Raw genomic sequence first — 26,539 nt, 5'->3', positions numbered from 1 at the left:
AAAAATATATATATATATAATAAAATAAATGAAAATTAAATTAATTCTGAACTTATAAAGAAGAGCTATTTCCCATAAGAGGAATAATTTAAGTCCATCATTTTTATTCAGATTCAGACAATGTAGCAAGGATACAACTTTCTCTGTATAGATGTTCTAGAAGATTATTAGTTTTATTGAGAACTTTAATATTCTTCCAAAGAATTCAAAGTCTGGTGGTGATAGCATGCTCCACATGTCCCAATTGTTCAGACTCATGGAACTTAATGTAGTCTTAATGTTCATCATGACTGCAGATATCTACCTGTTTGGCCAAAATAAGATAATCTACACTGGCAAAAAATTAGATACATTGCAGGGTGGGCTAAAGGCAGAAGTTTATCTTTAGCTGAGCATAGAAAAGGAGATATCTTGCTGATAGAGTGGAAGGACACCTGTAGGCCAACAGATTAAATATGTTCATGATGAACTAGTTGCAACTCTATCCTCAGATTTATTTGAAATAATACATCGTATTTCAACTGTTTCTGAAAACAAAATATTTGCTGCTACATGGGAAAAGCTTATACAAAAATTTGATTATCTTATCAGTCATCATCAGCTTTTGTCATCCATGGGAGATCCTCAAAAGATAGTTAATATCTCATGGCAGCCTCTTACTACTGAGGAAAATTAAACACACTTTCTAAAGGTCAAGATTTTGCTATAGCACTAAAAGTCATTCCGGTAATGGACTTTTTTCTTTTTTTTTCTTCTGGAGTTGACAAAGAATTGCATGACATTTCTTTGGATGTTGTTACCCAGCTTCAGTTCCAATTAGTACAAATAATTTTCAAATCCAAACCTCCTCCTCCAAATTTGTCTTACCCAAAAATGAAGCCCCCCCACCCATCTCTGTCTCTATGGAAGAATAATAATTTTATTATTACAAAGGCAAATAAAGGAAAAGCATTAGTACTTCAAGATCAAAATGAATAATATAGAAAATTAATTTTAATGTTACATAACTATTCTGTATATTGTCCTCTTGCTAATGATTCTGTGATGACCCAGATTAAGAAATTAAACACACGTATAGCTAACGTTTCTAACTGGGATGAGGAATCAAGAAGAAACTCAAGCACTACAATGTTCATCCTCCTTGTTTGTATGGCCTTCCAAAAGTTCACAAAGTGAATATTCCATTATGTAATGGATGCACTGGCTCTCTATGTTGCAAAATTGCTAACACCTTTCTAAATTGCTTTTGGCATTTACAGGAAAGTCCTCTTCATTTATTAGAAATAGTTCTAATTTCAAAACAAAGATATCAGAGCTTTGCCTTTGCCCACATGATCTTCTTTTTAGCTTGGGTATTGTGTCCTTATTCACAAGCATTTCATCTAAAGGAACTTTAGCTTCCTCAGGCAAGATATTCTGGGAGATATTATCAGCCTATTTGACTGTCATTCACTCTGGATATTTCACATGCCAAAACACACTTTACTAACAAATTGAGGGTACATCTATGGATAGTCCTCTTTCTCCCACATTAGCCTATTTCATGGAATGATTTTAACAATGGATACTGAATAATTTTCAGTATTTCAGATGATTTAGGATTATCCTTCCTAAACCATCCTTATGGTATACATGTTGATGTTTTTGGGTTTGGCATGAGTACCATACAGATACAAGAGTTTGTCAACAAGATCAACAGTTTTTACCTACACATATAGTCCACTCTTGAGTTAGAAGAGCACAATTATATTGCCTTTTTAGATCTTCTGTTACTTCATTAACCAAATGGTAGCTTTCATATTTTTATTTTTGAGAATTTTGGAAGGCCAGTGTTCATCATTTTTTCTTCATTCAGAAAAAATATCCAAGACATCATCAAATTGGATTCCCTTCTAGGACATTTAAGTATGTTAATTATTTTATCTTTTTGTGGGGGAGAATAGAGATATCCATACCATCTGTTAATGGGTTTGGAGGCATGTCTTTGATACTGTGATCCATTATTTTTTTAATTAGTGGATTCTTGTGTAGTGGGAGGGCTTAGGAGTGAGCACATATTGATATTTCTCTTTTATGTGCTCTAAAGAGAGAAAGCAAATCATGTCATTTGGGGATGTAATTGTGAGGTAGGATTGACATAAGCCTTAAATATTTCCTTTATAATTCTTAGTGTGCAGGAGGGGTTTACCACTAGATATTACTACATTTGTGGTGCACGTGTGTGTGTGTGTGTGTGTGTGTGTGTGTGTGTGTGTGTGTGTGTGTGTGTGTGTGTGTGTGTGTGTGTGTGTGTGTGTGTGTACATATATTCTTACCAACTGATAAGAGATATTCTGCTTGATTTTTATTTTTTGGATCTCCTTTTCTTCTTTCAATCTTTGGTGTGCTCGGGGATATGCCAGGTGATCTTCCTCACAATTAAGATATTTTGGGGATTTGCTCTTACAGTCTTTGTTCTCATAATCATTACTGCCACAACAGGCAGTAATGATTATGAGAACAAATAATGTTTGAGAATGAACTATACACTATAATTTCTGATGCTTAAAACAGCACCAAAGGTTCAAGATATAGAGTCTAACTGGGCAGTTAGACTCTATATCTTGAACCTTTCTCATTCTCAATGAAAGTGTGGTTGATATTCTTGGTGGGAACCAGATGACCATCCCTATGTATGAATATTCTCCTCATGGCTATCACTCCTTGATCTTTAATTTTGAATTATATCTCTTTGTCAGGAACATCAAGGAGATCCTACTTCAATATTACACCTCAAGAAAAGTTCCAAGTTTTGTGTGGAAGGGGGGGGGGGATGTGACTGTGACTAGTATTCTCCCAACTGATGTTGCTCGAAGTAGTTTTTCAGATTTTATCACTGTTGCTGTTTAAATAAGTATATCCACTGAAGTTTCTTCATTGATTTTAGAGATACTGCCAGCCCTTCTAGATAAAGAAGGATAATTTTTTCCAAGTGGATGTTCCCCTGTGGATGTAAGATGTCTCCTTGTTGCTGGTTGTTGAGGGATCCCGATAAACAAGAGGATGAAAAATTGTTCATTCTCAGGAGGAAGTTGGTTCAAATCCGGAGCTCCCTACCCACAATGGAGCCAAATGGATGCCCACTCTCTAGTAAGCAATGATTGTACTTGGAAGTGGAATGCCAGGACTATTGGCACCACAACAAAGCCTTGGGCCCTGTACCTGGGCCATGGGATAGGAGACTTAATTACTACAACACTGTTGACTTTTTTTGAAGGCATTCACTAGCCGACTTATCCAGGACTGCCCATCTTACCAAAGCAGAGGCCAAAGTAGGATGTCCATGGGCTGCACTGCATGGCAAACATGGAGTTGAGGTATTGGATCCCAGTGATGGTGGTCTGGATGATAGTATAGTAAAAAAAAGACTCAGAAGAATTAGAGTGAAGAATATGGGAAGAAAAGCATAGGAAAAGAGTAAGGATGAAAAGAGCAACAGGTGCCTCACCTTGGGTGGTACAATTTATTGTAGTAGGTAAAAAACAGAGACTTATTTTAAAGGCAGCTACTCTGATAAAGCAACCTGACCTAAATAAATATGGATGTGGGAAACGGTAATTTAAGACCTCCTGCACAACTGAAGTTACTTATTATCACCCATAGAGGGGTACCCTTCCTAAAACTTTAGGCTTATCATTTCCACTTCATTGTTGTTTGTGTGCACATTACATTTTTATATTTTGCCTCTGAAAATGTCTTTGTGACAGAGAAAAAATACTGCAGTCATTAAACTGGTGTTTAATTTCATTCTTCTGTGCTTACACTGTAACCATCAAGAAAAACACTCTTAAGCCTATATATACATTAGGCTCTATCTGTATGTGTGTGTGTATGTATATATATATATATATATATATATATATATATATATATATATGTACTGTGTCCTTATTGTTATTTGATGAATCTTTCAAACACAATTTTTAATCTTTCAGTCCTATCTAAATCTAGTTCCTGTACATTACAGTACACTTCATCTAGTTCCTGTACATTACAGTACACTTCATCATGAGAATAAAATAAAATTTGCCAATAATCTCCATGTGGAATTTATACTGAAATTAAAGTTTTGACATGTTCTCCATCTCCATAGAAGAAAATCAACTGCCAGAACTAATTTTCAGTTTACTTCTGACACAGAAGTTATCTCAACTTGGGATGAGATGACTGTTGTATCAGTCATTTCATCCCTAGATCTTTCTTTAAACATAAATTTCTACTTCAAATATTTCACTTTTAAATTTTCTTTCATTTCTCAATATATACTTCATACTTTTTTTTTTTTTTTTTTTGGGCAAAATAACAGATTTCAAAAAAATCATTCATTGATCCATACAACGTGACAAGATAACCCTAACATATTCTCATGTAATGTTTTTAAACTCGTACTACAAGGTTGTAGTATGGCCTTTTGCCACTATAAGGGTCGAGAAGTACCTCAAATTTCATTGCCCAGTGTGAGACCACCTCTCTGCTTATTGGAGGCCACTTGAAGTGGATGAAAAAGTTTCACGTTTGGATTCTAGAGCAGGGTTTCTGGACAATGTAAAAATAAATTTTAAAATATTACAAAAAATATATAAAATTGACAAAAATGAGAAGAAAAAAAATCAATGTCCACCTGCAGTATACAAATGTACCACAGGCTTAGCAATAACCTTTAGTGGGTGGTATTCACATAAAAAAAAAAATAAAAAAAAAAATAAATCCTTTTGTGAATCAGTATGATACAACAGCTGGCAAGCTGAGAGGCTGCATTCTTGGGTCATGTGTGATTTTTGTAACATTGTGTTTTAAGTAGTTGAGCAATTTTCTTCTCCAACTGATATGGCAGATTTTAAGGAGCAAAGAATCTGCATCAAATTTTGCTTCAACCTCAAAAAAACTACTGCGGAAAGCCACTGAATGCTTAACTAAGTTTGGAAGTAGCCAAATTCACCACAACTGAAAAAAGCATGTCAAGTCAATGCCGATTTTTTTTTTTTTTTTTTACATCAATGCATTGTCCACAAGAAAATCCTCTCCCCCCCTCCAATGTCATGGCAAAACTGTCAACGGCAAATTTTACTGTCAAGTTTTGAAGCAGCTAGGGGAGAGCATTCTGCAAAAAAAAAGTCTAGACAAGTGGAAGAACAATGACTGGGTTCTTCACCATAGCTCACTGTTTGACAGTTCCTGGCTTCCAAAAACATGACAGCCATACCCCCCCCACACACACACACACGACTTTTTTCCTGTCCTACAAGATAAAATTCTGACTGAAAGAGTGTCATTTTGACACACTTGGGGAGAACCAGGCAGAATTGCAGAAGATGCTCAATACAGTCACACTCGAGGACTTTTAGGGATGCATGGAATTATGGAAAAACTGATGGCATCACTGCGTAAGTGCCCAAGGGGACTAATTGGAAGGAGACAGTAGAAACTAGAAGCTAGGATAAGTCTTTTATATATATATATATATAGTCAAATTCCCTGAACTTTTGGATAGTTTTTGTATACGAAAGAGAGCACTTTCAAAATAAAAGAAACATGAAATTTTAATTTGTAATGTTTTCGTATAAACATTCTAGCTTAAAAAAAATAATCTTGCTTCTTACCTAGACAGAAAGAGTTGTAATACATTTTTTGTAGAATGGCTGAAATAACTTTGCTGAACAACATACTGAAGAAGAATCAAGGGACCACATAAATCTGATACTGGCTTGAAGTTTTTATCTTCACTCTACATTTAATACATACAAAAAGCATACAATTTATTTGGTAAAATTTTTAGATATTAGAAAAATCAAGAATGTTTTGTAGCTAAGTCACATAAAAAGAATATACACACTGACATTCTTGGATAAGTCTTTTTTTATGACTGTTTGCCTACTTTGCTTGACTGCTTTTATGACTTTTTTTATGACTGCTTGCCTAATGTACTGACAGTGTAGATAATGGCCTATACTGTAGCATTGACTCCATTAGATCACTAATTATGCTGCAACAGAACTGTTACTCTGAATGAATGAAGGTGCAGTGTCTGTACATTTCAGAACATTTCACATGTTCAAATGGGCTAAGATCTAGTGAATTTCCAACCTATTCGAGATGGGTGAAATCCTGTGTGTATATAATGACAAGGAATGTAAGGAATTGGAAATGCATAATGAAGAGTATGGGAAAACAGAACATTTAGGCATTTCTCTGTCACCTAGGTTAGAAATTTTATGCTAAAATTCTTCTGGGAAAAGACAAATGATTTTTTTCAAAAGAGGCCTACTAGACTAAATCGAGTTGAAAATATAAATTATCTGTTTCTGAACAAGTGTAAATTCTGTCTCCCCCCCCCCCCCCCCCAGCCTATATTAGTTGAAACATAAGCATGTTTAGACTCCACGGAGCTTTCTGGTCTGCTTAAAGGTCAAAGGCAGATGACTGTGAAAAAAACATTTTTTCCCTCCACAGCATTTTTTTTCTGCATTCCTAGAGCACATGGCATTGCCTCATTCATCACTGCTTTTCCAATGCAAATCCATAGCTTGCATGACATAAGCAAACAGAAATTTTTTTTTAAAAATATACTGATTAATGAATTATTATTATTATTATTTTTGGTCACCTCCAATGGAGTCAACAGACTCATTGTGAGAAGCCCACTCAACCAGCAACATGTCTATTATAATGAGCTTTCAAGTTATTTACACCACCTACATTCACAATGTACTCCGGCAATGCATTCCACTCACTAACAACTCTCCATGTAAAAAATCTACTCCTCACACCAGATCTTGATACAATATTCAGGGATGGCCTCATTTTTCTCATCTCAACATCCACTCTTTTTATAATTTCTTCTGTATTAATCTGATAGAATCCCTTAACTTGAAGGTCTTCTCTATCATATCTCCTCTTTTTCCTCCTATCCACCAACTTCTGTAATCCACATTTGCTCAAACACTCTTCATAACCAACACTTCAGAGTCCTGATATCACTTTGGTTATTTGTCTTTGGACTGTTTCTAGTGTTTCCACATCACAATGAAAACTAGGTGATCAAATCTGAGCTCAATAGTCCATATGTGGTCTGACCAATGCCTTATATAGAGGAACCACCACCACCTCGTTATCCCTACATGTCAACATACTTTTTATCATAGCAGCAATATGATGTGCAATCTTTGTAACACTTGCAATATACCCTTGGGACTTCAGTCCATTGTCTACCATAACTCCAAGATCATGAATCTCATTCACTTCCTGAAGTACAGCTCCATCAATACAGTATAACTTTATATCTCTGTATCCCAAAATGTAACACCTTGCATTTATTAATATTAAAACTGCAACCCCCACTCATTTGTCCAAACTGAAAGTCTATTCAAATCTAACATCAGCACTACTCCTGATAATTCTACCTAACTTTGCATCATCAGAAAACATTTGAAGCTCCTCAGTCAATCCACATGAAATATCATTAACAAATAAGATAAATAGTAGGGGCCCAAGAACAGAACCCTGAGGCATGCAACTGGTCACCTTCTTTATTATAAAACTATTGTGTTTGTAATCATTTGTCCAGATAGGGTGCAATTTTCAATTCAAACAAATCAATTTTTAAATACGGCCATGATAAAATTATTTTGAGAATTATTTTACACACGTCCTTTTTAATAGTAGTGAGTTGTTGTTTTTTTATCCCCACCCTAATTATACTTTTTAAATAATCTCAAAATGACACTTTGCTTTGGAATCTTGTGTATATCAATTAAGGAAATCAAAATAAGAAAACTAAATTTATCATTAGTGTGCTAGATAAAATATTCTGTGGGTTTATTTTTTAAATCAACCCCATACACAAGGTTTGTAGTATGAGATGTTTGAATACGTGTCCAATGAAAAAGAGGGATGGAGTACATACAGTACATTTAATTGCTTGATTGAATGGATATAGTAAGTAATCCTTTGGAAAAACAGTATGAGGAAGATAAGAAGTTGGTTCAAAAGGTCTGAAGCTAGGTATAGAGCAGATGTTGATCGGCAGTTGTTTGTGTAAGTTTACAGTTTAAGGGAAGTAAAGAACGATGTTACCAGTTAAGAAAGAACACTGCTCCTGGAAATATGAAGAGGAGTCTAAGAGAGAGAGAGAGAGAGAGAAAGGTCATTTATGAACTGAAATGTTTTTTTTTTTCCTGGGTAGCACAGCAAGAGTTTTTTTTAGGGAGGTATTCAGTAAACTACCTCAAATGTAAAGTTGAGTAGACTTGGGATTCACACAGTGTTCACGTGAGACATGAGAAGCAGTAGTAGTGTTCCGAGCAGAAAACAGAAGTAGTAATAGTGCTTGAACCAGAAAATGCCACAGGTAAAAGTTAGACCAAGAGGAAAGAAATGATCTTTCCTGGAGATAAGAAGAAAAGTATGATTTTTGCATTAAATAAGGTAGGATTGTATTTTGGTAACATCAAAGATGATAGAAGAGTTGGTTCTGGAGGCTTTTGTAGTGTGAGATGTTTGAATGCGTGTCCAATGAAAAAGAGGAATGCAGTACACTGAGAAGTCATTTATGTATAGGAGAAAGAGAATGGACAGAAATAGAGAGCCCTGGGGGAGAAATCATGTTTTTTTTAAATACAGTCATACTCTGAAGTTACGCGGTACGTGGGACCAACAAAAAGCGTGCAAGTCGAATTCGCGTAACTCGGGGTATAATTTTGCATGTAATTTATATATACAAACATACAAAATATTAATTGATTGGGACCAAAGGTTTACAAAAACACCTATATTTTTTAAGAAACATAATCATAATTGTAGTTTTTCGTACATAAAAAAAAGAAAGTTATTTCAATGTCGATGGTTTCATAAATCTAATAGATTCGTCTGACGGCATAATGTCTTTTTCTTGTCACGCAAAATTTCTTCATAGCAAGCCAAGGTTTTTTTATTCCTTGCCTTGTGGCTACAATTCGTTCCTTGTCAGAATCTATATCCTCCAAAATCTGTAAACCTTTCTTTTATGATTGTTCTTACTGTGGATTCCTGTAGATTGAAAACTTCTTTGTTAGCTCACAAATTTTCATTCCGCCTTCAAAATCCTTAGTAATGTTGAGTTTTGTTTCCAAAGTCAATGTTTTTCTTTTCTTGCTAGCTGTAGAAGAATCGAACTTGCTTCTTTTGGATGACATTATTATTTTTTATGTGATAAAATTTTTATCAAGAACATAACATTAAACAATTGCAAGGTTTGTAGACTATAAAAATAGTGTATGAATGGAGACTGCGTGAAACACGTCAGTGCTTGTTCACAGCATGTGCGACGCTGGTGAATATGGCCGATGCCGGAAAGATACGACTAGTGGTGAGACCTGAAGCAGGACGGGAATACGTACATATAAGAAACCGCATAACTCCGGATTCGCGTAAGTCAGGGTAGCGAAAGTTGGGGTATGACTGTATAGAGAACCCATCCGCAAGAGGTTGGTCAACCTATAGTTCCATGGATGGACAATAAGGAACTTATACACATTTTATTTGTAAAGCTAGGAGTTGCATTGGAAACACATGTGGTGGAAACCTGTTCCAGACAGCAGCAGTGGAAGGAATAAATAAAGAAGAGGAAAATTTGTTCTGTGGGTTTGGAGTTGAACTTGAGAGGGTGTCAGTTAGCTGCTGCATGTGTTTGGACAGATTTGTAAGAGGTTAGGGGGAATTATTCATGCCAATTCTGATGAACAGTGGCCATTGAAGTATTTACAGAATATGCAGGCTACAGAGACTGAATGCCTGTGAAAGTGAGTGGAGTGTTTTAGTGAGAGAGGGGTCGTCAATCAATCTAAATGCTCTTTTCTGTACAGAATCCAGTATTTTCATGGAGCTCTTACGGGCACCATCCCCAGATATGAGAGCAGTATTCAATGTTTGGGTGGATTTGTGATTTGTATAGGGTTAAGAGCTGCTGTTTGGAGTTAAAGTAATGCTTCAAGTGAAAGAGAAAGCCTAATTTTTGGGATGGAGAGGACGCAATATTTGTGATATGTTTGTGCCAAGAGAGAGAGATATTAGAGGTTCAGAGATACTCAAATCTCTATTCAAGATGAGAATCACCTTCTTGGAATAACACTGACCTCTAGGTAAGGGTCAGACTAGAAGTGTCAAGGGTAAGACTAGAAGATCATGGTTCTTTTTTTGTGGGAGATAATGCAGAATTGTGTTTTGCTAGCACTGAAGTTGATAATGTTATCCAAACACTATTGATGAATATTTTGAAGATCAGAATTTAAGGTAGTAGAGGTTAGAATTCTGTAGGTTGTGATGATTTGTGCTTTGTAAGGTTTGTCAAATGAAAAGGAGGAGCAAATCATCAGCAAAACTGTGTACCAGATTCACAGTCAGTTGGAGTAGAGTTAAGTCTTAAGAAAGCAAGCCACTCACTATTGACATAGTGAATGGTTTGATTAAATGAATAACCAGAGTGGAAACTGGAAAGTGTCAGGGCATTTGGCTGGAGATTTTTTTTCTTCCAAACATTTCCATTTTTTTGTCCAAAGGTGGGTGATGCTGATTAGGAAATTCAAGTAATCTGTCTCTCAGAAAATAATAAAATATATAGAAATTTTGAAAAGAAAAATGTTCATTTTATAGAAATATAAATTCTACTTTCATATTTCTTGAGAAACATTTATTAAAATTTTTGTACTGTGAGTATTGTTATGTTAGGATGAACTGAGGTCTCTTCAAACCTCATGAATCCCAGACTATCTGAAGTCCATGAAGTTTGGAAACATTAATCTGCATCATTTCATTGTGCACAACATAGTAAGCATCCCTCCATCCCCCTTTACATGATGCATTACCAATTCTATTAGATTGATTTATTTAAATTTGACAAATCTCATCTAGAAAAAAAAAAGAAATATTTGTCCACATCTGAATTTTTGAGTGTAAACTGTGATAAACACTATAAAACTAAGTATGTAAACTTTAGCTAAGAGAGCAAATTTCTGAAATGGATAGTGCATGGATCCAAGATTCCAATGATCACTTTTTTTTATTTCACATTATTACCATTAATATTTCACATTATTAATTAAAAAATGAATAGTGTGAAGAAAATTTAAAAACTGAAGTCTCAAATTATGCTTGAATCCAGAAATTCAAACTGATAACAAAATCGAGTAATCGGATGTCACCAAAAACATTTTAATGTAAAAATAGCCAGGTATTTTGTGAATAGGTTTTATGCTTTAGAACACAGTTCATGGGTAGACTAACCTAACTACTACTTCTATCCACAACAGGATCACTTAAAGAATCAAAACTATATGTAAAAGATAATTTGAAGCAAAGATTGGTTAATCAAAATTTATCAGTATTGAAATAAAAGCCAATTATTTGATAATTTCAGATATTTTAAATCTTGATAAAGAAATTAGCCACTTTGAATTGCTGGCTTAATATTCTCTATCTCTGCTAAATTCCATGTCATGACAAATGAAGTTAAAGAAAAGGAATAGCTAATGTATCAATCCACTAATCCAAGGTTTCCAAAAGCGGACACCACAACTGAAATTCTAGGGCTCTGCGAATCTGTTTACAAACATTTGCTTTTTTAAATTAATAAATCGGTGATATGATGATACAAGTTACGCCCATACCAGACTTTGAAAAACTCTGCAGTTCAAAACAACAACTGCACTGTAGTCATCAAAATGAACTTGAATTTTTTAAATTTACGGAGCACTAAATTGTAAAATGGCGAGTGTTTATTGATTTCTTCCTTTTCTTCATGTTTATTTTAAAGATTGAGTTGTGAGGGCAAAAAAAATCAATTTTTGCTAAAATGGAGCTCTAAATTACTTTTAGAGCTCCATTTTAGCAAGAAGTTTGGGAAACCCTGCACTAATCTATCCATCTAAAATACACCACTTTTACAATTAATTTTAGCATATTGGCTTATGGATTCTTAATTTGTTGTTATTATTATAACCATTTTCCATTTTAATGATCTTTTGTAGTGTGGATTAGAAACTAATGACACAACTTCTCTTGGAGGATTGGGGAAATCAATTGATATTCTTTATAAGCAGAAAAAACAGAGCACCAGTTGATGATAATTACTCCGTCAGCCATGTTTCATTAGTGAAACATGGCTGACGGAAGATGATATAGTTAGTGGGATAGAATGTGTAGGTTATAGTGTGTTTAGGAGGGACAGAGAGAATAAAATGGGGGGGAGGAGGAGTGTTATTGATGATAGCTGATGAACTGCAGCCAAGGAGAATTGAAGTTGTATTGTAGGATAGTGAAAAGAGCTCATTTGAGGCTATTTGGTGTGAGATTGAGACTGGTAGAATAAAATATACAGTTGGGTGCTGCTACAGACCGGGTGATGGAATAGATGGTGGAGATAGTATGCATAAACAAATTGATGAAATGAGTGGAAGGAGGGTAATTAATATGGGGAGATTTCAACTATGGTAACATTGATTGGAAGGAGGAGAGGACACATGTGAGGAAGGAAAGGGATTTTATTCAATTATTAAGAGATAACTATCTGAGACAGCATGTAATTGAAAATACTAGGGGTTTGAGAGTGCTTGATCTGGTTATAGCATCTGAGAATTTGACTGTAATGAATATGACCATGTTGCCACCTATTGGTGAGAGTGATCATAAGGTCTTGACCTGGGAGGTGGCTAAAGGTGTGGAATTTTTCGATTAAGACAGGGTATATGTGGAATTACCGTGCTGGCAAGTATGACAAGCTCAGGAGATTGCTTGGTTCAGTGCCATGGCATGTAAAACTGCAAGGGCTAGATGTCGATAGAGCATGGTAAGCGGTCAATGAGCATTTACATGTGGTTATGGCTGAATGTATACCTGGGGTCCGAATAGTAAAACAAGTAGGGGTTAAATGGATGAATAACAACATTAAGCCTGAGTTGCAAAAAAATAAACAACTGTGGAGGGAATTTAAAGAGAAAGGTGACCTGCAGGGACACGAATGGTATAAAGCACAGGTCAGAAGGGTAACGAGTGTGGTAAAAAAAGCAAAAGCGGATTATGAAAGGAAACTAGCTATGCAAGCTAGAGAGAATCCCAAACAGTTCTTTGAATATGCTGCAAGTAAAAAATAAACTGTACACGGCAGAATGATTTTAAGGAATGCCGATGGTAAGGAGGTCACTGAATCAGTCGATATAGTGGAATTACTGAGCGAGCACTTTGCCAGAGTATATCATCCAGGTGGTGACATTGAAAAAATGAAGGAACCATTAGTTTAAACGGGAATTATGATGAATGAAGTGGAGGTGAATAGTCTATTACAGAACCTTAATGTGAATACATCTGTGGGATTGGATGGTATACTGGCACGGGTCTTACGTGAAGTGACTAAAGAATTATCAGTGTCCTTGACCATGTTGTTTAATCTGAGTCTCGGGTCTGGTTTAGTCCCAAAGGTGTGGAAAGAGGGGAAAATAGTTCCACTGCATAAAAGAGGATCCAAGACTACTGTTGCAGATTACCGACCGATCAGCATATCAAGAGTCGTTGTCAAGGTCTTGGAGAAAGTAGTCAAGGGAAAAATACAGGAATGGATCGATGAAAATGAGATACTGTACGGGGACAGCATGGCTTTGTGAAGGGTAGATCATGCCTCAGTAACTTGCTCAAGTTTTATAACACAGTGAAGGCTGAACTGGATAAGGGTAATGGGTTTACAGTGATACTGCTGGACCTGGCTAAGGTATTTGACAGGATACCACGTGGAATTCTAATCCGTAAACTGCAACACATGAGAATGGATATAAGGTTGGTGAGATGGATAGGTGGGTGGTTGATGGAGAGATATCAGAGAGTAGTTTATTCAGGAGTAGAGTCCAAAAGACGGCCCGTGACTAGTGGTATGCTGCAGGGTTCTGTTCTTGGACCACTACTTTTCAATTTGTTCATAAACGATATAGGAAAGGATCTGAGAGGAAGTGGTCACTTGTTTGCTGATGATGATGCAAAGTTGGGTAGAGCAATAGTGAGTGCACAGGATGTCAAAATTTTGCAGGATGATTTGGATAGTTTGGAGGACTGGGCTAAGGAGAATGGATATCAATTTAATGTGGCAAAGTGTAAGGTTATGCATTTTGGGGTGAAAAGATTAGCAGCAGTATATCACAGTGGTGGAACTGTACTCCAGGAGATTGACAAGACCAGGGATTTGGGAGCGTTGGTGGATAGGGAGTTGAAGTTTAGGGGGCACATCGTAAAAGTGGCCAAATCAGCTCATCAAATCACTTGGATGCTGAAGAATACTTTGACGAGCAGAGACTGTGCCCAGATTTGGTCACCTAGGTTTCTTCTTGATGGGGAGCAAGTGGAGAGGATCCAGAGGCGAGTGACCAAGATGATAGCAGGTCTATGGAATGAACACCTTATGAGAACAGGTTGAAGATTTGTGGGTTGCAGAAATTGGTTGATAGGCAGAAAAGGGGAGATATGACTGAGACATTCAAATTGCTAAAGGGTTTCTATAGGATTAATTCAGAGGATATTTTTGAGATCAGGATTGGTGGTGGTAGAACTAGGGGACATCTATGGAAGCTGGGCAAGAGTGTGGTTAGAGCTGGGTTTTCTTTACTTTTAGAGTGGTAAATAAGTGGAATAAGCTGCCAGAGTCTGTTGTGAGTGCTATGACAGTGAGTGAGTTAGGGAAGGTATGATAGATACTGTGAGAATGTCGTATAGTTTTGTGGACATGATGTTTAGGGCCTCCCCTCGCCGAGTCTAAGGACTTCCTAGAGTCACCCGTAATAATAATAATATGTGAGAATTTTATTGTAAATGTTAAACAAAATTAAAAAAAATTTGTTCAAAAAAAGAAAAAAGAAAAAAAAAAAAGCTTAATAGTACACAGCAGCATATAAAATGATGAAATATGTTCATTCCTTGGGAGGAAGAAAGAAAAAACATTATTGTTTAAATGCAGATTTTCACACATAACCAACTTAGATACAATATTGTTTTCATGTTTCTTTCAAAGATCAAATAAGCTCATGTACTTGAAAGGATAGAAAATCTGCTTAATACAATGTAGGTATTTTTTCTTCTCCTTCCTTTTCTTTTTAGAAGATCTAATTCATTTTTATTGGAAAAGAATATGCATTTTTTTGCATACAAAGTCTGGATGATTTGAAAATCATTTTATATTATGAAATTATTTTATGAAAATCATTTTATGTTATTAACAAACCTGGAATGTTCCATAACTTCAAATAACAGGAGGTGTCCAGACAATTATTGGTAGATAGTCTAAGTATGAGAGATTATTCCTATAATCTGCCTCAAACCTAAGAAACTACCCAAACCTCAACAAGTTTGCCTGCACGAAATTGTACCAAATTTGGGAAGCTCTTATTCTCTGAACTTCAGCTTAGCAGCCAAGACCACCCATCAGTCCACTAGGGGACACTATTTAGGACTTTAGGCTCAACTTAGGTTGAGAATAAAGTTGATAAATAAGTTAATCATTACACCTTCAACTGATCAGCGTTCATACAGTTTTTGACTGGGAGGCCGTAATATATTTAAGAGTTATAAAGTGGGTCATTATAATAAACTGAGAAGGCAGCTTGAAGTAGGACCTGGGCATGAAAAACATGGTGGAGGAATCAGCAGAACATGGGAATTAGTCAATGGGTGCCAAGTGGAAGCTATATTTTTATATATATATGTTGATCGCACATAAGAGAGGTCAAAGAACCTATAAACACATCACACATCAGTACTGTGTGGGATGCAGATGAGGAGAAAGAAAGAAGTTTATTGTCATTTCTCTTGAGGAGTTGCAGGTTGTAGTTATCTTGGAATACTTCATGAGATAGGCTTCACCAGAGAACAGGGATACATAGAATAGAAGAAGAAGAAGAGAAGCAGGTTCAGTGTGTTTCAGTTGCACTAAAAAGGGATGCTGGGCAGCTGGTGTTTTTTGTTTTAGCAGATCCATTAGCAAGTGAAGGAATGATGATTGCCAGTTCGGTGGAGTAGTGATCATGGTACCAATAAAGCAGAAACAGTGCTGAACTACTACTGCATCTGTGAAATAGAGGATGAAGTGAGTCTGTAAGGAAGGGATTATGAGCCAAATTTCTCTTCTCTAAATAGCACTAAGAATTTTTAAGGAGGATTTTAGGTGCACCATCACATGTGAGAAGTATTCTAATGATGGGTGGATTTGAGATTTATCCAGAGTAAGTAGCTGGGAAGTGACAAGTAGCATCCTGAATGGAAGCAAATGTTTTGTAGATGCTGAGCAAATCATTGATGTGATTATACCAGGAGAGGCTGGAGGAAAATGTTAGTCCAAGCAGAGAGAGCTGATGCTGTCTGGTGATTTACATATAACTGAGGATAAGGGTATGTGAGCTCAGATCCCTTTTGTGAGAGAAAAGGCAAGACTGTGTTTTGGTGGCATTGAAGGTGACCAGACTGTCTCACCCTTGAAGGATGGTGTGGAGATCAATGCTTACTGGTTGAAGATGATCTTGAAGCTTGGAATGCCTGAGCACCGTGCAGTTTGTTAAATGAGTAGAATGAATGGAGAGTATGTCATTTATATATAGGAGAAAGACGACAAATGACAGAACAGGCTCTGAGGCACAATAGCAAAGCTTGAAGAGAGGGAGCCATCTACCACGACATACAGCGAACAAACAGAGAAAAGCTGGCTACCCAATTACAGAGGATGGCGATTTGCTTAGCAGGCCCAATGTGCCAGATACAATCAAAAGCTGTGGAAATGTCATGAGTGACAGCACATGTTTCTCTGAACCTTTCCATGGCATGTGTCCAATGGTGGGAGATGTAAGCTACCCAGAGATCAGCTGTGGAACTTGAATGGTGGAATCCATACTGGTAATCACTATTTACTGGTGGGACTTTAGGTAGTGGAGAAGTTGACTACTCATGACTTTCTCCAAGATCCGAGGTGGTGGTAAATTGGTGTCAGTAGTCTGATAGTAGATTTCTATCTCTTTTTTTGGAATATGCTAGATATATGATTGCTTCCATGCATTGAAATGTGTTCAGCTAAATATAGAACATTGTAGAGATGATATATTATTATTATTACCACCACTATGCGACACCTCCAGGGAGTCCAAAGACTCATTGAGGGAGGGCACCTACTCTACAACTCTGTCTCCACCACTCAATCCAACAACTACACTAACACCATCTACTGCCGACCACCACCAATAGTATTTTCACAGACAATCACAACCATCCACCCACGGCAGGATTTGAACCAACAGCCTTTTGGCTGGAGAGTAGGTATGCTACCACTCAGCCAACCAGGCCTGCAAGTTAACATATAGGACAAGTTAACTCCGGAGCACAATGTTTGAGTACAACTGGAGAGGTAGCATCAGAACCAGAAGACATTAATATTCAAGTTGTTTATATTCTTCAGTTTTCTTCTGGCTAAAAAACTACAGGAGGCATATAGTGCTCAGATCTGATATGGTAGTAGGTGATTTGCCTTTGCCATCTATGCAGGAGGTTGGAGGAAAAGAGTGCTTCCAGAAGGTGAGCTTTATTTTGGGATACTGTAACAGTGGTGTCATCTGCATGCAAACAATGGAAGTGCAAATGAGCAGTTGTGTCCAATGACTTTAGCAAGGGATCAAAATACACATCATCCATTTGAAGAGAGGCAAGTTTTCTGCTGTTGGCCTTAATGAAGTTATATTTTGATTTGCTGATCACTGTTTTGCATTTATTGTGTGCTCCAGCATAAACTGAGTATGAAGATACTTCATGTGCAAACATTGTTTGCTTTCAAGCACTTGGATAAAGGATAAAATAAAAAATATAATTTCTTGGCAAGTTTAATTTAAATTATAATCAAGTGAAAAATCTTTCTACTACTCAGATGTTGTGAATGCATGTTTGGTAAATATGTTCAAGGTTGAGATGTGCTGGGTAGTTAAATATGAATGTTTTGGAGTGTTAGACTCCTTGGAGGTGAATTTATAATAATAATAACTGAACAACTTTTATACAATTTCTTCATATCATTTATTGCTTCTCCCTGTGTCCACCATGGAATTCCTATTTTTCTATATGTGCAGATAACTCCACCATTTGATTTTTGGATGATTATCAATGTTAACTTCAGCTTTAGCAACTCAATCTTTAAAGTCTGGTTCTTGTTTTCAAATTCCTTTACTTTCAGAAATAATGTTTCTATATTTGTATCTATAATTCACATGTAAGAGTTGTTTCACTGTGATTCTTTTCAAAATTTTAGTATGGTTGGGATAATTTTGCTCGGTACGAGGTAGCACATGACATTTCTCTAATTCCTCTATTAATGCCACTTCTTTCACATCAATGCTTCTTTCATTGATGATGCCTGTCATCAGTTCTGCTGAGGTTACTTCAGTAAATGTATTTTCACTTTTCATCTAGTCACCTAACAAAAAAAGCAGGACCTTGTGTAAATGAGCAATACCTCATCTAGCACAATATCTAATCATGCTTACCATCATAATGTATATGTGGTTTCAGCAAATATTAATACAATTTGGCAAGTTGCAAAATGCCAATTCATTCTCATTCATTCAATTTCCAAATGGATACCTAATAGCAAGATGCACCACGGGAGGGTAAGGAGAGTGGATCAGAAGTGGCAGTCAGTTCTCTGCATTCTTCATAAGTTATGTTGGGATCTCCTGTCAGTTACAGGCAACTCACTATACAAAACTTGTAGGGACTGCCAGAATAGTGGACACTTTGCTACAGTGAATTTCCTTTAAATCTGAAAACAAACCCCAACTCAACATCACCAGAGTTAAAGATCGGTACTATCAACGTAAGAAGCCTGAATGGCAAAGAAATGGAGCTAGCTGAGGAATTAGATAAGTACCAGATTGACATAATAGGGGTGACTGAAACAAAAAAGACCAAAACTGGTGAGATCTTTCTGAGCAATAAATACAAAATGTTATATTCAGGCAATGACAATCAAGGAAAAGAAGGAGTAGCCATAGTATTCAACACAAAATACGAGGCTAATCTTCTTGAATGGCAGTCAGTCTCAAGTAGAGTAATGTGGGCAAATATGAGAATGGGGAACTGGGAGACTTATTTGTGCTTATGGTCCCACAGAAGGTTCTACTAAGGTAGAAATGCAGGAATTTTTTGACGCTTTAGAAAAAGCAACTGACACAATGAAAAAGGAAAAGTTGGTCCTTGTTGGGGATCTAAATAGCAGAGTAGGAAATGATTGTGAGACATACAAAAATATTTTCGGAAAATTTGGAGAAAAGAGCAAAGCTAATAATAATGGCAAATATATGTTGGATTTCTGCTCAGGACATGGACTGGTTATTACTAACACCATGTTCCAACATAAAAATGTGCACAAATTCACATGGAGAGAAGAGGCTAGGAATAAGAAAACTCTCATTGACTACGTTATTGTTGATAGTGATGTTTTCTCCCTGGTGCAGGACACCAGAGTGTACAAAGGATTTGAAATTGGAAGTGATCACTATTTAGTCTTGAGCAGGATAAAATTGAATATCATATTGAAAAGAATAACATGTAAGAAAGTTTTAAAGCGAATAAAAGTTGAGCAGCTCTCAGATGTGAACTGTAGACTAAAATACAGAAAGATTATTGAAAAGAAAATGAAAGAGTTTGAGAACAGGAATCAAACCTTGGAGATTCAGTGGCAAACTCTGAAGAAAACATTGATTGATTCTACTAGAGAGGCATGTGGTGAGGTTGTGTGCAAGGATAAAAAAATCAGAACTCCCTGGTGGACACAGGAAGTTAAAGAGGCAGTGAAGGAAAAGAAGAAAGCATATCAAAAGTTCCTGGCAAATAAGTCAGCTTTTACTCTTACAGAATACAGAGACAAATGTAAGAAAGCTAAACAGTGTGTAAAACTAGCTAAACAAAAGTCATGGGAGGACTTTGGCAAGAATATAGAAAATAAATATCAAGAAGGTGGCAAAATATTCTGGAGGTTGTTTGAAGAAGCTTAGAAATGGAAGGATGAGTGCTGTAAAAGGAGTTAGAGATGATAAAGGTGACATGAAAACAGGAGAAAAAGATATCCTTGAAGTATGGAGTAATTACTTTGAAAAACTGCTAAATGAAACAAGCAGTGATGACAGCACAGTGATAACAAACACTGACCAGGCATGCAGTCAGGAATACATATCCATACTTGAAGTAGAAAAAGCCATAAAAGGCTTGCAATGTGGAAAGGCAGCAGGAGTAGATGATATTCGACCAGAAATGCTGAAGTATGGTGGTATAAAAGTCTTACAATGGCTGCACTGCATAGTTCAGAAAGCCTGGACTGAGGGACGAATTCCCGATGATTGGAGTAGAGCTCTCATAGTACCCATATATAAAAAGGGAAATAAAACTGAATGTGAGAATTACAGAGATATTTCCCTACTGAGTGTTCCTGGCAAGATCTATGCAAGCATACTTGAGAAACGGTTGAGAAGAATTGTGGAAGAAAAGCTTGGTGAAGAACAAGCTGGATTGAGGCCAAATAGAGGCTGTCAGGATCAGATCTTCACTTTACGACAAATAGTCGAGAAAGCATGGGAATATAACAAAGATCTGTATTTAAGTTTTGTCGATTTGGAAAAGGCATATGACAAGGTGCCAAGAGAGAAGCTATCCAATACGCTGCAGTTATATGGTGTCAATGGGGCATTATATCATGCAATACTTAGTCTTTATTTGAGTTGTAAGTCAGCAGCTAGAATTGAAGGAAGTACAGGAAGATGGTTTAATGTTAAATCTGGTGTGAGACAAGGATGTATATTATCCCCTCTGTTATTCGTTATCTATATGGATCACATTATGAAGGAAAGTGGTATCAAACCTGATATCAAAATTGGAGATGTTAATGTCAGCTCTTTGCTTTATGCAGATGATGTTATACTTCTAAATAAATCCGCTACAAGTCTGCAAGATTCTCTGACTAAATTGAATAGCTGTTGTAATAGATATGGTGTGAAGGTCAGCAATAAAAAGACAAAGACAATGAAAATAGGCAGAATCATTGAAAATGTCAACTGTGTTGTGAATGGAGAACCTGTGGAACAAGTAAAACATTTCAGCTACTTAGGCACAATTTTTACTGAAGATGGTAAATTAAATATAGAAATAGACAACAGAATCAGCAGAGCTGGTATGGTGGGAAGTCAATTGAATAAATTCATATGGAATAAGAGAGAAATTAGTCGGAATACGAAATTAGCTGTATACAAGACAGTGTTCAAACCAGTTTTAACTTATGGATCTGAGAGCTGGGTCAGAAGTAAAATACTTGACCAAAGACTAGAGACCGCAGATATGAGAGTCCTGAGAAAGATTAGAGGCATGAACAGATGGCATCAATGGCAATATCATATTAAAAATGAGGATATTAGGAAAGAACTTGAAACAACTTGACATTGTCAGCATCCAGGAATGCGTTAGTAGAGCTAATCTCAGGTGGTATGGTCACTTAAATAGAATGGGAGAGGAAAGATTAGCAAAACAAGTGTTCTCTGCGAAGTTGGCAGGAAAACGACCCAGAGGAAGACCAAGATATAGGTGGATTGATACGGTACAAAGTGCCTTAGGCGATAGAAACATAAGATCTGATAATGTTGGAGTCTTGACAAGTAACAGACTGATTTGGAGGAAAATTGTAGATAGGAAATTAGTAATGATGTAAATTTTTCATGTAGTACTGTCATATCCTGTACACCCCTTGAGGGTACATGGCAGGAATTTGATGACGATGATGAATTTCCTTTAGAATAGCATTATGCCTATTGGACATTGGGTAAGATTTTTTTATAACCAGTGAATTTATTATAATAGTGTCCATCATGTTCTCTGCATTCTTCATAAGTTATGTTGGGATCTCCTGTCAGTTACAGGCAACTCACTATACAAAACTTGTAGGGCGTGCCAGAATAGTGGACACTTTGCTACAGTGAATTTCCTTTAGAATAGCATTATGCCTATTGGACATTGGGTAAGATTTTTTTATAACCTGTGAATTTATTATAATAGTGTCAGCTAAATTAAGTGCCAAATATAATTAGCTCTCATCCAGCATAGTTTATGCTTAACTGCAAATGAACAGTGTGATTTGAAGAATGTACAAAAGGATTTGATGTCTGGTTTGGTTGTAATTAGATCCAAAGTAACTCAGACTATGAAACTAGAAGTTATGCCTGTTAATTGTTTGATAGCCATGGTTCAGGAAGTTTTCTTTGAACTTTGGGAGGAAATCCTGCTATCTCTGTGTGAGTTTAACTAACTCACTTTCAGCAGAAAAACCTTTATAAAAATTTCTTGTGTCCTAGATGTGAATCCAACGTCTTTTCTTTGAAACTGTTATATCCAGGCTAATTATTATTATTATTATTATTATGTGACACCTCCAGGGAGTCCAAAGACTCATCGTGGGAGAGTGTGCCAACAGCATCGAATGATTGATCCCTTCCAACTGCTAACCACGCTCAAACTTGCTTAAGTTTTTTGCATGAGCCATTAGTAGCAGAGGCTCTACCAATTGACCGACCTTTGCTGACTATCCAGCAAAGGTCAGTCAATTATATTATTATATTATATTATCCTTTTAGATAAATCCCCTGCAAATCTTTGAGGTCAATCAAATAATTGACCTGATAGATTTGGAATGAAAATTAACAAAAAAAAAAAAAAAAAAAAAAGAAAAAAAATATTCTGCTGCATTTCCAGTAGTTCATCTCTGTAGATAAGATTTCAGCTATTTAGTGACAATTTTTAACACTGCAGCAACCTCATAGGGACTATAGCAATAGTTTTTATAGTGGATAACTTATCACAGCAAATTTCCTTTAGAATAGGACTGCCTGTAAGGCTTTGGTTGGGACTTTTTAGCCATTTGCATTGTTTGGTATACGAAGAGTCAACTGTAATATATCAATTTCAAAGAAAGCTAATATTATGCTGAACTATCATATTATTTGGTATATCCTGTTAAATAATTAGACAATACAAAATGATGATAATAATACACTATTATGTCTTTTTAACGAACACAAAACATAAAATGTAGGACTAGATTTTATCAAACCATGCTATAATACAAGAATTTCATCACCCTGAGCCTTGAAAGCTTCAACCAATTTCTTGATTTTATCTATAACAGTATGCTATGAAACCACCAAATTTGTTATATAATCTAAAATTATCCCAACTTAAGGCAACATTAGTATTTTAGTGAGCCTTTCTAAATTTGAGTCCCTTCATGTCAATTAACCTATTACAGATTTTATATAAACAGCAAGAGCTACTACTACCAAATTTGGTGGAACTTTTTTTTCTCTAAAGTCACACAAGGTTTCAATTAGTTCTCTTACATCTGAAGGCTCAATGAAACTCTTGTGGATTTTATCAAAATGGTAAGTTCCAGAGAAGATCAAAAAGTTAAGATTCTAGATTTTATATTCTCTGACAGAGAATGTCAGATCACATCAACACACAGGTACTACTTTGTAGTGAATGTGGTGGAAGGAATTACAATGTATGGTTAATATGGATGGTGGTTCTTGTCACTACAATAGAAGGTTGTCTTTTTATCTTTGCCTATTCAGCATTATTATAATTATTTCTGTTTTTTTTTTTTTTTTTTCTTGCTGAAGAAGAATCAGAGCAGTACATACAATGTGGGATGATAAACTTTTGAATATTATGCCTGTACAATCTCCTGGCCACAGCAGAAACTCCACAGTTCTTTCCTTCTCATATTACTATTTGAATTCTCTACCAGCAGAGTTTGTCAAAGTAGTTAACATCAAGATTAAGCACTTCAGGCTTGTTCATGAGTTCTATCAATCTAGCAGCAAGTCTGCAGAACAATTTCACCACTGTATTTCCGAACAGAGGTGCTGGGTTTTTGTATGTTTGGTATCCCCCTTGAAAGAGAAGTCAATATGTGAGGCTTTTTTTTTTTTAAAAAAAAAGGGGGGGGGGGAAGAAACTGAAGTCTGAATCACTGCTCTGGAGATCAAACAGAGTATCAGCCACTTCCACCTTAAATACATATTGTCTCTAGTTGGAAGAAAAATTTAACAAAGTTGCACAGGCCTGTTTGTCAAAACAATAGCAGGAATATGAGGATGCTTCACAGGAGGAGGCTATATCTTGTGCATCATCAGACAGTTGATTGCCCAAATTGCTGACCGCTATTATTACTGCCTATGCACATTTTTCTTTTTTTAAGATTAAATTATTGTTATGTCCACTTAATTTACAAAACTAAGTTTCATATTTTACGCACCTTGATCAATCCTAAATAAACCAATAATGTATTTGTTAGAAGGGATACAGAATCACTTTCTTCTGCTGCTTTATATGCTGCTTCTAATAGAACATCTAGAAAAATATATATATTTAAATGATTTAAAATTAGTTTAAAGTTACAAAAATGTAAGAGAAAGGTGGCAAAAAAACACCATAATTTTATAATTATGGAATTAATATTGGCAAAAAAAAACGTAAAAAAGTAAGATGATTTAATAAATCCATTACTAGTTTTGTACAGCAGTATTGTGTCTTCAGATTGATATAATAAAACACAAATCTAAAAGTGGTATTAACATGGAGATATCTAAGTAACAAACCATTTTTTAAATTCATAACATGTGAAAGACGTCAGATGCAGGAACGAGATATCATGAGCGTGGGTCATGCTAACAGGATATAACTCATTTTGTCTCAGCCTAATGTAGATCTCTTGTGTGCGTTGTCCAGAGATAGTTTAATATCAGGCCTTGGTTTTTATTACACTGGGTCAGACATTGTATCATTTCACAAGCCATTTTAAATTAGTGTACATAAGTATTAAATTCTATGTATAGTATTTTGATGATCTGTCAATTGACTTGTGAGTTTTCCCAAGATGGATTTTTGATGGATTTCATCAGAATATCCTATCTGTCCAATGTAACACACCACAATTCCACTAGATTTTATATAATGATGATAATTTTATCACTTGGTCAGACTCAGAAGAATCTCTTCAAAACTTAACTGACTTCCTTAATGGTTTAAATCAAAAAATCATTTACATCAGAAGTAAAAAAAAAATCTATTTCCTTCTTGGAAATAGATTATTATGATCTTCACCTCAGTTGAAGATCATAATAATCTTACCTTTGAAATATACAGAAAAAAAAGTTTAATACAGGTTGGTATCTTCATGCTAGTTCCCAGCAAATAAATAGGATATCATCAAAACATTAAAAGAGAGAGCCATTACATTATCAAGTGATCATAGTAAAAGAAACAAAGAAATAACTGACATTAGCGACATCTACACCAAAAACTATTAATAATGTATTAATTTAATTATTTAATTATTAATGTAAACCAGCACAAACTCCAAGACAATATGCAGATTGCAGATCACAGACAAAAAATAACTTAAATCTTACAAGAACACAACTTAAAAGTTGCCTTAGACCTCTACAAAAAATCTCCAATGTTCAGATCACCTAAACAACTATATCAACCTATGAAGAGACTGGAAGTTTATAAAATCTACTACAATTGCAGTGTCTGTTATGTTGAACAGATGAGATGCTTTGGAGAAATCTGTCAAAAAATCAGATTGGTGGTTTTCATCACCAATGAAAACCACCAAGTCAATCATTTCTGGCACATCACAAAATACTATACATAGAATTTAATACTTAAGCATACAAATTTAAAAACCGTGACATTTTTCCTATTGGCTTTTCACCTGTTGCATGGATGATCAGAAAAACTAGTACATATACTGGTCTCATGTCTTTTTGTTTTACTTTTGTTATAAACCCTGTACCTACAGTATCAATACTTGATTGAGACCTTGTTATGGTCCCTGAATCTATCTAAAGCCTCTAGAGGTGACTTTAATGTTACCCATGAGACCTTGTTAATGAACCCTGAAACATCTGAGTATGAAGAATTCATGCTCAAGAGGTTTTTTATTTTTATTCAATGCCAAATCTCCCCATCCGCCCACCATGGAGCCACATATGGAAGCCCACTGACCAGCAAGCAATGACAGCTTAGGATTGAAATGCCAGGGCTACCCTGAACTATACCAGCACCACAGCAAGCCTCAGGTCTCAACTCTGGATCATGGGGTAAGAGACTTACTGCAACACTGCTGACCTTTGCAGGCAAGTCCACTAGCTGACTGATCCTGGGTAGGCCATCCAAGACCCACCTGTATTGCCAAAGAAGAGGTCAAAGTAGTGCAAGATTACTAGAATCCCCCATTCTGGATGTTCACAGGTTGCACTGCACAGCAAACACTATGGCTGGGTACTGGATCCTAGTGATGGTGGGCTGGAACAAAGGATAGTTCAGGACTCTAGGACCAACTTTTGTTGCCTTTCTTCAGTCTCATTTGCTTAATGTGAGTGCCTGCATGCACACATCATTGTTTTGTGATCACTGA

The 26,539-nt window shown here is 36.0% G+C and overlaps 1 protein-coding gene across 1 annotated transcript in view; it reads right to left on the bottom strand.

Moving 5' to 3' along the window:
- Positions 1-26,539, bottom strand: part of LOC150107426 (ran GTPase-activating protein 1-like) — a 295,507-nt gene that overhangs the window by 8,318 nt on the left and 260,650 nt on the right. Inside the window, exons 14-15 of the mRNA XM_090391286.1 lie at positions 24,371-24,465; positions 5,640-5,764 (exon numbers count right to left, since the gene is read on the bottom strand). Of these exons, the coding sequence (XP_090247412.1) occupies positions 5,640-5,764; positions 24,371-24,465 (220 nt within the window). The remainder of the gene's footprint in view (positions 1-5,639; positions 5,765-24,370; positions 24,466-26,539) is intronic.

The sequence above is a fragment of the Typopeltis vanoorti genome, chromosome 4, assembly GCF_054136105.1.
Source record: "Typopeltis vanoorti isolate ZY-2024b chromosome 4, IOZ_Tvanoo_1.0, whole genome shotgun sequence".
NCBI lineage: Eukaryota > Metazoa > Arthropoda > Arachnida > Uropygi > Thelyphonidae > Typopeltis > Typopeltis vanoorti.
Note: the sequence above shows the minus strand (reverse complement) of the source record. Positions and strands in the feature narration are given on the sequence as shown.